Source organism: Morone saxatilis, unplaced genomic scaffold (genome assembly GCF_004916995.1).
Source record: "Morone saxatilis isolate NCDOM2014 unplaced genomic scaffold, NCSU_SB_2.0 Contig5, whole genome shotgun sequence".
NCBI lineage: Eukaryota > Metazoa > Chordata > Actinopteri > Moronidae > Morone > Morone saxatilis.
Window position 1 is genome coordinate 20,707,865 of NW_023340095.1, and position 14,371 is coordinate 20,722,235.

Genomic DNA, 14,371 nt, shown 5'->3' on the forward strand with positions numbered 1-14,371 from the left:
CACACACACCCTGACACAACACACACACACACACACACACACACACACACACACACACACACACAAAAAATCATCTGAAAGACCAATACCATCTGACACCTTTTGTTGAAAACCATTCTTTCAGTAAATTATTCAGTATGCCTAACTTGACGTGTCCTTGATTCAACTCCGGTGTCAGCGTGTAAAGCAAGTGAAACTTCAGTCCTGCATTTAAAATTAGTTTCAGGTGCTGTTATGTTTTACGACATCAGACTCTAAGAGAGTCAAGAGCATATTTCTGCAGCACCTTCAATGCTCTCTTACCACTGTGTCTACAAATCCATTAGGTCTAGTTTGGTTTCTCATTTGGTGATGCATTGCACACTTCTTGTCTTAGAAAGTTAAAGTGACAGAATCTTGCGCTGGGGATGGATATAGAATCTTAATGAAGGGGTCTGCCACTCACCATCTGCTTGGGTTGTTATCAAAGAAACCCCAGCCTTCCCTCTAGATTAATTACTAAGCTATAATATACTGGTAGCTGTTGAAATCATCCTCTGCATCTGTACCATCAGGGTCAGTCGTCAATATATCCTCAATACACCACTGATGCATGTGGTTAGAGACAGAATGTTATATTATGAAAAGGTCCTGAATCTCAGTCCTGGAGTGCATTCATTGATGATGAAGAGTAAAGAGAAAATCTGAAGACAATGATTGATTCACACCTCACTATAACCCAGCAACATCACGTACACCAAGGTAATATATATCCCCAGGGCCATGAGGAGCGAGTGCTGCGCCTTTTGCCCAGCTTGTGAAGGAATGAGGCCCGTGGCAGTGGCCATGGATTAAAGGGCTGGAGAAGGGAGAAGAAAAGCTGGCTGACGGCAGCCCGGGAGTTGGCCTAGCTTTGTTGGCTACCCTTGGCCCCCTGCAGTAAGAAATTGCTCCGCTGCAGTGCCATGCTTTCCACAGGCCCCTCACCAGCACAGAGAGGCTTAACTTCCAGCAAGGGGCTCCCTCAGATAGATGACAGGGACCAAGCTGATATCAACCTAATGCATAGTTTTGGACAGATACATACACACACACACACACACACAGAGTAAAAAACTTAACTAGGCCATCCAGCTGAGAGGGTTTCTGTTCCACTTGTGATAGGCAGCCTTCCAGTGACCTGTTTGGGCAACATGTTGTATCTCGGTCCAGCAACATCAAGCCTTGGAATTCTCCTGCAGGGATTGGACATGGAACAGGAAAAGTGACTTATGAGTCTTTGTATCCATGTGTACTGATACAGGAAGTTAGACGGAATAATGTTAACTTCAGGAAAAAAGAAATGCAACTTTGCAGAGCCACAAATTGTTTTATATTAAAAGCTGATCAAATAGCTCTGTTCAGTGTGATAGGGGTTTCTTGTAATGACAAACCCACAGAGAATTATCATAAACTCTGCAGCTCTGTGGAGCTTCTTAGTCTTGATTAGCTCATTGTTTTGGGTTAGGTCTGTTGCATTTATCAGTACTGTTTCCAGCAGTAGCAGGGAGCTGATTTCAGCTAAAATGCCCTCATAAATCCACTGTACGCTTCCTGCCCAGTGCCTAACGTCAGAGGAGCCTAACTGATTAGCTAGAGAGAAAAGTGGAGCATCTAGCAGCTAAGGAGTCAGGGTTTGGTAAATATTGGACTTGGATTTATTAAGACAATAGAAACACGACTCCAAATGAATGCTAATGTTGTTCTGTGGCTACTGGATGTTTAAATATGCAACTTCACTTGATCAAATGAAAGAGGTGTGCATTTTTTTAGCATTTTGTGGAGCCCCCAAATGGACGAAAACCAATTAATGCAGCTTTAAGTTAACTTCACTCTTGCAAACTCTGCAACAAAAGGCTACTTTTAGATCCAATATCAGTACCCCACATTTGTTGGGGTTGGTAGTCTGCTGTAACCTAATAATCATAGCATAAACACATACGTATATTTAGAATGATGTGAAATTGGATTAGCTACAATACCTGATCTGCTTAAAAAGGTCAGTATCTGTCCTGATACCGAGCCGGCAGATTGGATTGGTGCATAAAGTTTGTATCTGTAGAAGCTGACAAAACAGTAACATTTTGTGGCCTCCAGAATGGCAGCAGGTGGTAGCCAGTTAGTCAGTTAGCCTGCCTGATACCTATCCATTGATGTATCTGTTCATCCATTTAGCCTGTCAGGGTCTGAGCACTGGTTAATGATCTTGAGCTTGATGAGTGCTTCCAGCTGTTCACATCTGCTTCCACAGCAGCAGTCTAATTAGAAGCCTGAACGTCTCTACACGTGGTGTGAAGTTATCATTGTATTCTGATCATCGTGTGAGGGAATACTAAACAGCCCAAAGGCTGAGTATTGATGATCTCTCCCTCCCCGGTCATACTCATTTTACCTTTGAAAGTTGTCATCTTGATGCATTGATCTCCAGCCGGGTCTGCCAAGGACAAATAGCACTTAGCTGATGACGCCGCCGGCTTTGAGTCTTCTTTGGAAATATTTCATCACCAGCAGGAAAGGAAAAGGGGGAAAAATGTCCCATCTCTTACTCAGTTGCTAGCGCCTGCTTGCTTACATCTGGCTATCTAAATAAGCTTCTGGACGGGGAAAAAGGTGCATGGATATTGATTTCCTGCTGTTGTGGCAAGGTTAATGAAAGGGGTGCTGGGAGAAAAGCAGAGAGGGTGCTCCATCACAGGGCTTTTATGACTGTCCCTCCATACTCTCCCCAAGGCCAAGTAGCTTCATACTGCTTAGGACAAGACAGGCCTGCAGCAGGGAGACAGACTGTGTTTGTTTTTCTGCGGAGTCAAAGCATTCAGCGAATAAAAGTGATTCATTGTCTGAAGTGCACCAGTGTCAGGAAAGGGAAAGGGTGTGCATATGTTTACAGCAACAGGGCTTTTGCTGTACACGTTGTGTGTCTTGGAACAAGTTCCCCCCATAGTTTCCAACTCAAAGACCAACTTAAAGTGCGCGTGTGAACTTTATCTGTCAATGTGTGTTGTGTGTTTGAAGCCATAGTAGGGATGCGGGAGGCCCTAAGTGTTCTCCAGATGTCCCTGCACGATACTGCTCAGGATGCTGCCTGCATTATAATGAACAAGGCAGAAGGAGAATAAATGCAGGGTTTAAACGGTGTCCATAAACAAAAAACAGGAGAGTGGGAAAACAAAACAATCTATGAATCTGCTGCCTGCTCTGCCAACCTTGCCTCTTTTGTCAGACGCCTAGTGATTCTAATCATATTGTTAGGGTTGAGGAGGTGGCACTGATTTAAATCAGCATGCCACCTCATTGGGCGAAGGTGATTAGCATGGGTGTTCCAAGTGATTGTAATTGGGTTGCATGTGATTGGAGGGGTGCCATATACCCTAGAAGAGGAGAGCTGTGTGTGTATAGTGGATGCGCATACATAACTAGGTATATAAAGGTGTCTTTTTTTCTCCTGTTGTTCACAGTACACTGTCAGCTGATGAGATATTAGCAGACGGTATCAGACTGTGCAGCACAATATCTGTAGCCTAAAGCCATTTATCACAGCCGGGAGATGGTGCTTGTTTTTATCTCTTATGTGTACAGTTTGATTTTAGTTGATAACTTGATTAGCAGCCAGCAGCTGACAATAAGCCTATAAGTGCTGAAAAGATAAGCCAATTTATCAAAAGACATTTTTCACAGCAGCAATTTTGACATGAAATAGTAGGGTAAACACTGGTGTTACCCATGATACTAATTACGGTTCTGTTCAAACAAAGCCAGGGTGCTACTATTGTATTTTTTTGTCCACTGGAAAAATGGAATGGAATATTCATTAGTATTATTGGTAACACCTGGGATTACCCTACTGTTTCATGTCAAACTGGCTGCTGTTAAAAAGTCTATTGGTCAATGGACAGAAAGTAGATTCTCTCTAGTTTTAGCTTCTCGAATGTGACCTGTTGCTGCCTTAAACTATGTAATAATATAATTGTAAATTTTCTAAAATTTTTTTAAGCATTTTAGTTTTTTAGACTAGATGTCAACGCTGAATCTAAAAAATCGATAAATCTATAATACAAAGTAATTGTGGGCAAGAGCACTTTTTTTTTACAAGAAGTATATTTTTATACACTAACAATAAAATCTTTAGTCCTCTCTAGACTGTTCCAGAAATGGCTTTTATATTGAGATTGAATATATATAATTATATATAGATATAATATTTTTTCACACTTTAAATATGCCTGATGCTGACAGAGTGGTAGTAGTTGTCGTAATAGTAGCAGTCATGTCAGTACCAGTTTCAGCAGAAGAGAAAGTAATTTCCATTCAGTTTGATTATTTTGATGTTAAAGTGTTCGGTTAGTTATTGCTTAAGACAGAGTGAACTGATTCCATTATTTCTTTTAGCAGATCAGCATAGCTTATATTACCAATTCATCGACCCATCGGATAAATACAATCCACACTGTTGACCTATACAGGACCCTGTTAAGTATTTTTAATTAATATAAATCTATAACTTTGGCCTGTATTGCTCAGTTTTAAGTGTATGTTGACTTCTGTGATGCCTCTGTGTTTTATTCTGACAACTGAGGCCACTGCGCTCAGGTAGCTGCTTATCTCTGTGTCACTGCACTCTGCACATGGATAGATCTTCTGCTGTGACAGTAGCATGGAGATGAGCCAGAGCTGTGTATGTGTGTGTGTATAAAGTAAGTGACACATACTGTGGGCTAATAAAAAGACCTGGAGCTGATGGCAGGCCTCCAAACACCAAAAGGGGAAGGAGACATTCCATTATGCTACTTTTACTGTTTCATCTTAGGCCAGTGCTGGTAGGATATAGGTTGTTCTCATGCATTGATCTAATTTGTGACATTTTGTTGATGGATTGTGTGACTATGAAACCCTTTATGATTATGTGGTGGGTATCCTCTCCTCTAGATTAGATCAACTGCTGAACCCCACCCGTGCAGAGGATGGGAGTCATAGAGACACACAGCTATAAATATCAGAACATTTGCCCTTTTGTTATAATTTGTAATAACAGCAAATGTGAAATGTGTTGGAATGATTTGAACGAGGGAAAACAGGATGTAGATGCCTCAACAAATTCATATGGAAGTCTGGCCATTTAGTTATTGATCTGAGCACTGCTGTATGTAATGATTGATGTGCTGTGAACTTTATACTGGTCCCCATGAAAATTGATTGCATAATTTGAGAGAAATAAAGATCTTTTTACCCAGGGGACAGCGATAGGGCCTGCCTAAGAAATTATCTTGACAGTCTGTTTTTAAGGAACACAGATAAGTGGGTGTAGTACATTAATAAACCAGAGGGTTACAGAATAACAACCTACTGTCTTCTCACAGAACTTCCAGCATATTCTTTAGGACATCAGAACACATTATGCATCTAGTCTCACATAGACACACCTGGTTAAAGAACTCATCCATATTCATATTGTAGGGGGGAATCAGCAGCTTGTAAGACATTTATGTGAGTGCAATCTTGAATCCTTAATGTGTTTTTGTCCCCTTTAGTAACGTGCGCTTCCTGATGATCGCTCTGGCCTATGCAGTCCCCACAGGAGTGATTGCTGGCTGGTCGGGGGTCCTCGACATGGTCCTTACACCAGCCAAAGTCAGCCAGGTAAGCAGCAAACACATACACAACAGAATACCATTTAACCTTTAATCTTGTTAATGTATTTTAATAAGTAAGAACATCAGCAAACCAAACCAAACCAATCCAGTATATATTATAAGCTGCAACTTATGATGAATAGTAACTCAATGTGTATTTCTGCATAAAAACGAAGCAGCATGAGTAGCTTGTCAGTCCATTTGACAGGTTTGATTTTTTTCCCATTTTGAAAACCTCCACTGTGCCAGTAATTTGCAAAGCTGTTCACAAGTGTAGCCCAATCAGATGAACAATGCGATGAATAGCCGGTAAGGCCTCTCTTCAGTCTCGTGGTTACATCCTGAAATACATTTCAGGATCTAGTAATGCCTGTTATTGCCCAGGTGCTCTTTCATGGCCGTGCACAGAAAGTACGCATTGCATTTTAAAGCAGATCTGAAATTCTGGAGATCTTGAGGAATAATTAACCCCAGGCCTCCTGTACTACTACTACCTGTACATGAGGAGTCTATTTCAATGTAGAAGGCCTCCAGGCAGCTCGTACACTATTGTGAATACAAAAAACACTGTCCTTCATCACGTAAAACCAGATTCAGTTATATTTCAAGGAACAATTTTTTTCCCTCTTTTTTCAGTTTTCCACTCACTGAACTCTCACTGAACTTACTCAGACCTTCTGTCCATCATATGTAAGGGCCCCAATCAATTGCAATTCACCATTTGCTCACCATCTTCATTCTGAGGCAGACCAAAGAGAAAGACTAGTGTGGGAGTGGGGCTGGGAGCGTGGTGCAGGTTTAGAGAAAGAGCTGTGTGTAGTTTGCATCTTCCAGGCCTCGACACAGCAGTATGTCGAAAGACAAAGGGAGAGTCTTTTCAAGGTTATCATCAGACAGGTGCTGCTTGAGAGGAGATCACAGAGGACAGCGGAGGATGAGACACTTCTCGTCACACCTCCATCTCTATACCTCAGTGAAGAGGTGGCAGAGCGCATACCAAATTGTTCTTGGATTTAATTTGTTCTCTCTTCCACATTTCTTTTATCCATGCTAGTTAAGAAGATAAAAAAGTGTGTTAAGAAGATAAAAAGTTTGTTGCAACGCGGTGAGCGCGGTTACAGAATGTCCCATGGGTACAAAACTTAGCTTAAAAAATAAATGAAACCAGATAGTGGTGCATCTAAACACGGTGAGGTGGAGGAGTACTAATGCAGAATAATATTTCTGATTTTTTTTCTATTTCTTCGAGTGTGGAGATGTTTGTTCTTATAGTCAAATAGAACCGAGGAAAAGCAAATACTGCCTCCTCTTTTTGTTTAAGTTCACTATAAGTCTGCAGACCAAAATCGTAGCCTAAGCTGGGAGCTTAGCTGATTCTGTCAGATTCAGAAATGGTAAAGAAAAATGCTGTTCAGGGAGCAAAATGAGCATTTCATACAAACACTAGGTTGGCTGTGTGTACTCTCTTTCTATCCCTAAATTCCCATGTATTTTCATTTGAACAAAAAAATGTTTTTGCTTTATTCCCTTGCTCTTTTATTATCTTTTTCTCATCCCTAGAAAATGTAACTGAGTCTGACTGTTTCTCTGGTAATTTAAAATATGCAGTAAAAGCCGCAGGCCAAGGCACACTGCGTTGACAGCAAGAGAGCAATTTCATACTTTCTATTAATTTCCAAATGCTTTCCAATAATTTGTTCATTTTGGTGCAGATGGGTGGTTGCATGCAGGTGTGCTCACATGCAGATATGTATACATTGGTACCTCTACCCTTTGCTAATAATTACTACATGTTTCTGCTGCCAGTGCCATTCTGTGTGTGTAGCTTGTGTCAATATGTTATGATACAAAGTGCACCTCTAGTTAGCGGTGTCTATGCAGACCAGATCGTGCTCCGAATGGACAGGATGCTAGTATGCTCATTTTTCACTTAAGTGCACTGGACTCTCTTCATATGCACTCACCGACCACATCAGGATCTGATGTAATGCATCCCACCTACGTGCCAGCTTCATGCCATCTTAGTTTATTTTTTACTGTCTGTTCTAGTTTCTGCCTACTTTTGGAGGTCTATTTCTTTCCCTTTCCTGTCCACCTCTTCTCCCTCTCACAGCAGCAGGACTGGTGCTGCACGCTCTCATACTCATGTCCAACAATGACCTCTGTACTACAGACGTCAAAAGCTGTTTTCTGTCTTCTTAAGTGCATACATTTGACAGCTTTGCAGTCGTTTATCTTCAGTCAGTTTTCAGATCTTCCTTCATCCCCTCTCTCCTCTCTACCCTCAGTTGATCTTTGTCAGCATTTTTCTTTCAACTGTTTCTTCAGGGTTTTTTTTACCCAAAATATAGATGCTTCTGTCATCTGTTTTCTCAGTTAGCCATGCCGTCTGATTGAGAAGTGACCATAGATGCTGTGGGGCAGCAGGAGCAGTTGTCATCGGATGAGACAAATGTTGCTGCCTACTTTCTAAGATTGGAAAAACAAAATTGTGCCCATTCCACTTTAGAGCGCCCTAAAGCTATTGTGGGGGTAAAGTGTCCCGATTGGCATCATGATGGCATAAGAAAGATGACAAAAACAGTTCCAGCACAAAGCAAGATCTCTGGTTACAGCTGTCATGCAGAGATTTCAGGAGTTTGCCAGATATGATCCGGAAATGCAGGTGTTTAACAACTTGCAGGGATTGATTCAGTAATTGAAAGGCAGAGGGCCAGAGACATGCAGAGATCAGCTGTCTGGCTAACAGTGCAGCAGGAGGTGATGAGGGGATCTGACTGAAGTCAGGCTAGGAAACTTAACTTTGGGTGGTATTGAAACTGTAATAACTTGAGAGTGACTACACATTGGGCTTTCTTAAGGTACATGCACATGGATTTCCAATTAGCTTTAATTTTTGTGGCTTCATAAAGTCAACTCATGTATGAACAGAGACAAAATTTCAGCAACCAGCTAAATATACTGTAACCATTTTAAAGCCTGGAGTGGAGTTTAGCTCTTGCCTCTGACTCGAAATGAAAAGGCATATGTAGATAACAGGGAGGATCCTATGTAAAGCTGTGGTGAAAAGAATGAGTGGCAACTACCATTGCTGTGTGTTAAAACCCAATGCTGTGCTCCAGACAAGCCTTTCAGCCCTAGCTCGCTCGTGTTTTGGAGAGAAACTTGACTTTGAGTGCAAGGGAAACACAATAGAGGGGACACCAGGGGAGGAAAGGCAAGGGTGGAATAGTGTACAGACTCGAGCACCTCTTGCAGGTATGCTTGTTTACTTCATATTGACAAGCTATTTTAAATGAAATCTGAGGTTAAGCTTAAGGTCAGGGACGGTGCCTATAGACCGGCAGATGGGGGTTTTATTTTCCCAGGGAAAGCTTATGCCAGGGTGCTGGAAAAGGAGGCTACAGCCAATGGTCAAACCTAAGATTCAGGAGGAACAAAGTGGGTTTTATCCTGGCTGTGGAACAGTCTACCAGCTTTTTCTAGCTAAAATACAAAATGTTTTAAGAGTTTTGCCATCCAATCTACATGTATTTTGGGTATATAAAGAAGACCTGTGACAATGTCCAACAGAGTGTCTCATAGGGGAATATGGGGGTCGGGGTAAAAGCAGGACAGAAGCCATTCAAAATATAAAATGATGGTGAACGTACCAAGGCTAAGATGGAGAACTTTTACTTCTGATTTGAAAATTGGAATATTAAAGAATCTTGTAAAAGCACCCCACTCATGGGGCCTGAATGCCTGCTGTGTGAGTTCTGCTGTGGGAATGTGCTAGACCTGCAGACAGAAGGATTGAGCACTGAGCTTAGCCTCACCGTACTGAGTATGACCCAGGAAACAGGTGCCTTACTGTGCTGATCAGTCATATGTAATTCTTCCCTTAATGGAGAGTAGCAATTTAGAATTTATTGAACGAGAAGGCTGATCCAAGCTTAGGATGGGTTCTTTGATTATTGGCTTAAAATGGCTTATAACAAGTGATTGAGAGAGAGAATTAGGAAAAATACACATCTTAACATCAAGAGCCATGAGGCCTGGCTTTTCCAGCTTATTGACGCAATCGCAATATAGCAGACACGATTAACCTTCAAATCTGAGGGTTCACCGCTCAGGCCATGCAAACAAGAGATGAGCGCCTTTCAAATGAGCTTTTAGCGTCTTACAGAAGGCCGGCCCTCACAGAACACTTGGAGGAGTGTAATTTAGATCAAATATAATGACATTTTGACATTCATCACTTACTGAAGCAGAATACATTTTACATTTAATAACTTTGATAGTCCACTTTTCTTCATTATAGACTTTCCTGACAGGTCACTGCAGAATATGATTAAGCAAAAAGCATCAGATCCTGCTTGAGAGTCTGGTCCCTGGCTGTCTTATCTTCCATCTGGTTGGATTTGGTTGAATGTAAGTTATTGCCTCGGGGAGATTGATGGGAACCAAACACCTTCATTGGCACTCGGAGACGTTCTCGACCGGGTGCCACACACTGATTGGTTTTGTGTGTGCGCACATGTACTAAACTTTCCCTCTTATTGATTCTGCTGCAGTCTCTCTGCCATAACGTCCTTTCTCCTGTCTTTAAGGCCAACACATCGTATGTGTTGGCCTTCATCCATGTAAATAAGAAAGGACAACAATCTTACACGCACACACACACAGCTGTTCTTATAGCAATGCTGTTTGGCAATTTACCAGACACAGTGATTGACAGGCCTCGGTAGACTTCAGACACTTAGTGCCTGCTCCCTGTCTAACTCTGTCCTCACAGTCATGGACTGCATTTTGAATACTGAATAACATTTTCTCCTCTCTTCTCCTCTCCTCTCCTCTCCTCACCTCACCTCTCTTGGCTCCTGCCTTCTTCCATTCTATCCCACTATCCCCTGTTATTTCCTAACATGCAGGTGGACGCAGGTTGGATTGGTTTCTGGTCTATTGTTGGTGGATGTGTCTTCGGAGTAGCAATGGCCAGGTAAGCAACTATATACCGAGCTGTTTTTATTGTGTGACTGTAACATGGCGTGACCACTGAATATTGTTTTAAGGTGAAAAGGAAGGAGTAAGGTAAGATTGGGCTTGCTAATTAACATCTCCCACTAAGCGCCATTGACCTAGATAACCTGCATGCAGCTTTCTCATCCATGTTTTTTTTGTGACTTTCTCATTGTTTGACTATTGAATGTGGTATAAAAAAAGTTCAATAGTGAACAGAAAAGCAGCGACACCCTCCTCTGCTTCCAGACCTCTGAATTGCTCCCACATCTCTTTCAACGTATAAGTGAAAAAAAAGGCAATTCAGTCTGATTATCAGGCTAATACCACCCAGCTTGGTGAAAACTCAATGGACCTGGTGAGGCATCAAATTAGAAAATAAGCATTTACTGTAACCCCTCATTTGCATTGGCAGACGTTCTTAGCAGCTGAATCTGACATGTCTCTAAGATGGTAAGAATACCAGACAAGTTCTACACACAGTGACCGCAATATACCAAACCTTTTTCACCTTTTCTCTTGTAAAATTCACAGTGCTTTTACATATTCATATCTGTGAAAAAATATTCAAATTAAACACTCTTAGTAGGATAAATCCCTCTTCAGCTGAACTGCTCACAAATCTTAGATGAATGTAACCGTGGTCACATGTCAGTAGCTTTGTGTAAAGTACTCAAAGGTCATTTTTCTTCTTGTTCCTACAGTTCGGATGTTTGGACGCTTCACTGTGCACGCAATGCTGTATGTGGGCAGAGTTGACAGCTAGAAGGATGGTTTTCCACGTTCATCTGCTGAAAGTGGAAAGTTCATCTGTGCTCACTGAAAATCAGTGTTTTTTTAAGGGGCAGCATGATTTGTGACATCACAGATTATTTGGATGTCAGTCCTGGTCCAGTATGCAAATTCTATTTATGAAACTGGAAGCCACCAGAGCACATACACTGAGAATGGACTTAACTTTGAAGAAGAAGACATCTTGTGTGCAGCAGGAAAACTTTAGAAATTAACAAAATTAGCATATTCATAGATTCTGTATCTTCATCCAGTTTGTAATGTAAAAACTTGAAGCCACCAGTGCACATATACTGAGAATGAAAAAGGTGATGTTGGAGACATCTTGTGTCCACCAGGAAAACTTGAACAATATTTGCATAATCATATATTCTGGAATTTATAATGTGGAAGAAGGAATATATTAAAAATGTAAGGGTTTTAATGTGGAAATGATACATTTCTTTTGCAGAAAATACATATCAGACACACACTATTGTTTCAATCACACTATTTATATATGTCTGAATACATATCTGGAGGGGACACAAGCCAAAAAAGTTGAATCACTTTCCTAGATGGAGATGAAGGTTAAATAGATTGACTAAAATGTTTTCAACTTTAAGATTATTTCCTATAAAATAACGGAAAATACCACATGAATACATAGTCAGTTTTCTTTCAACACATTTGCAACTTATACAATATAGAATACAAATGGAACAGTTGACACAGTGTCAAAACCGTCTGCTGCAAGATTGAATGAACTTCTGGTGTAACATATCACAAAAGACAGTTGTGAACAAAGGGTCCTTTAATTCATAAAGCATGGAAATAATCAATTTATATTCTCTTTGATATCCTTGGCTGTGCCTTTGCTACTTCACAAACAAGCTTAGAAACCAGTACCTTTGAATTTACCTCACAGTGGAATAGCTGTGGTCACTCTGTATGCATACATATTGTGCTTCAGTGTATCCCCCTGACACTAGGAAAGCTGAACTGTTTATACCAGTATTATTAACTAATAAATCTCATATAAAGAACAGTTGAGGGTTGAATTGGGGTAAAGTAGAGGATCTCACTCACTTCCCTAATCTCATCTACTCTCTTTTAATATATGATCTGAATCCAGCAGCACTGTGATAGAGCGAGGGAAATAGATGCTAATGCAACAGCCACTTCACCTCCATTGATGGATAGGGAGTCACACCACGAAGACAAAGTGTGGAGTCTGCAAAAGCAAGGGATTCATTCCTGCTCTGACGGATATATGTTTATCGCAGGCTGAGGCCCAATCAGCACTTCCAGGCAAGCCCACTGTTTTCTTAAAGTTGTAATCAGGGAAATGAGCCCATAACTCCCACTGTTAATCAATGAAGCTGTTTGCAGCACGAGATGAAAGTGTATGTAAACAGAGCTGTTGAATTACTGGTGTTGATTACATAGACTCTGAGTCACTGGAGAGATTGATTAGTCCTTCTTCGGTGCAACAGTTGATAGTTAAATAAAATTCACCTTTAACAATTGCTCGCATGTCATTTGCTCTATGTGCAACTGTTGAAATGAGCTAAATGTGGGTGGTAGGGGTTGGGTAGGAACTTCTCTTAGTCTCAGATCATGCTGGTGAGTTGTGCTCAGTGAGTAACAATGGTAGAAATGGATCTGTATTTAATTTTCCCATTTAGTTTCCGTTTAGACTTCAGGGTTCAAAAGTAACATGTACAAGTATTAAATAGTGATTTGATTGAGGCTTAAAATGCTACCTGCTCGCCAGCCAAACAGTAATTCCAGTGTTGGTGTACTGAGAAATCAACCATATCACTATTTAGTGATTGCAAATCTGACAGAATAAATGGTAATAATGCAGGTAATGACTTAGTGATCAGAGTCAAAAAGTTGTCATATTAACTATCGACTGTGTAGACTGGTTTTAAAAAGCTCAGTTTTGGGGTGTTTTTTTGTGTGGGTGGAAGACCAAAACAGCACAGATTTAGCCAGTTCAGGCTGGATATAGTCTCAGTGAAAGTTGATACAATTACAAATGTAGTTATACAAATAAAAAAATGTTATACACCTATATCTGTGTAATAATGTTATACGCTGCACTAGAACCTGATTAAAGTGTTAACCTGTTTGGAATTGTGGCTGCTGCTGCTGCGGGGTCACTCACAATAGGGAGCAGACGTTCAGATTAATTAATATCAGTTACCGAGCTGGTGGCTTTTTTTTTCTCTCACTTCTCCTCTTTGATGGATGACGTCCGTTGGGAGATAAGCCTCTAGATGCACTCCAACTGGGGTCCTTTTGACCAGAGAAATGTTTGAAAACAGCAGAAGCAAAAGAAATGCAACAGTATATTGCTTCCTCCTCTCTTTACTCCCTTAAAACTAAATGCTGCCTCTTTCTGCTTTTTCCTCCTGCCTCTTCAACTTGCTGCAATATGGCATCATTAGATACATTCCCAGGAAAGCTTGTGGTAATGAACTGAGCAGAGAGCAATCTTTGTCCCTTGTCTCACCCACTAGCAGCCCTTAAGATGTTAATGTCCCTCTCCCTCTAGCTAGCACAATACCGTGCCAATGCTGAGCACAGCTTGCCGCAGGGGGCAGAAAATGGCCCCCTGTAAATGCTTTTTGTGCTGCAGGTGTGGCAGTTTCACATTTTAAGTGGCTTATAGTCCTGCAAAGCTAAATTTCTTGGGGGATTAGTACTTGCCCTTTGCCAAAAAACACTGGCTGCTTGCAAAAAAATTCATTGCCCGCGTCTTGCCGTTGGACAGTTGAATGGCTGGGAACTTGATGCAGTAGGTTCAATTAGTGGACGCTCCAAGGTGTTGCACTCGTCATGGAAACATTTGACAAACAATCTGGCAGCTGTCTAATTGTGTGGCCCAGACAGAAGCTGATTGGATGACAGCGGCAGGCGGTACGTTTTTTTTTTTTTTTTTT

At 41.2% G+C, this 14,371-nt stretch overlaps 1 protein-coding gene across 1 annotated transcript in view; it reads left to right on the forward strand.

Moving 5' to 3' along the window:
- slc49a4 (solute carrier family 49 member 4) overlaps positions 1-14,371 on the forward strand; it is a gene marked incomplete in the record, with an annotated part of 43,182 nt that overhangs the window by 11,606 nt on the left and 17,205 nt on the right. Inside the window, 2 exon segments of the mRNA XM_035676868.1 lie at positions 5,547-5,655; positions 10,562-10,629. Of these exon segments, the coding sequence (XP_035532761.1) occupies positions 5,547-5,655; positions 10,562-10,629 (177 nt within the window).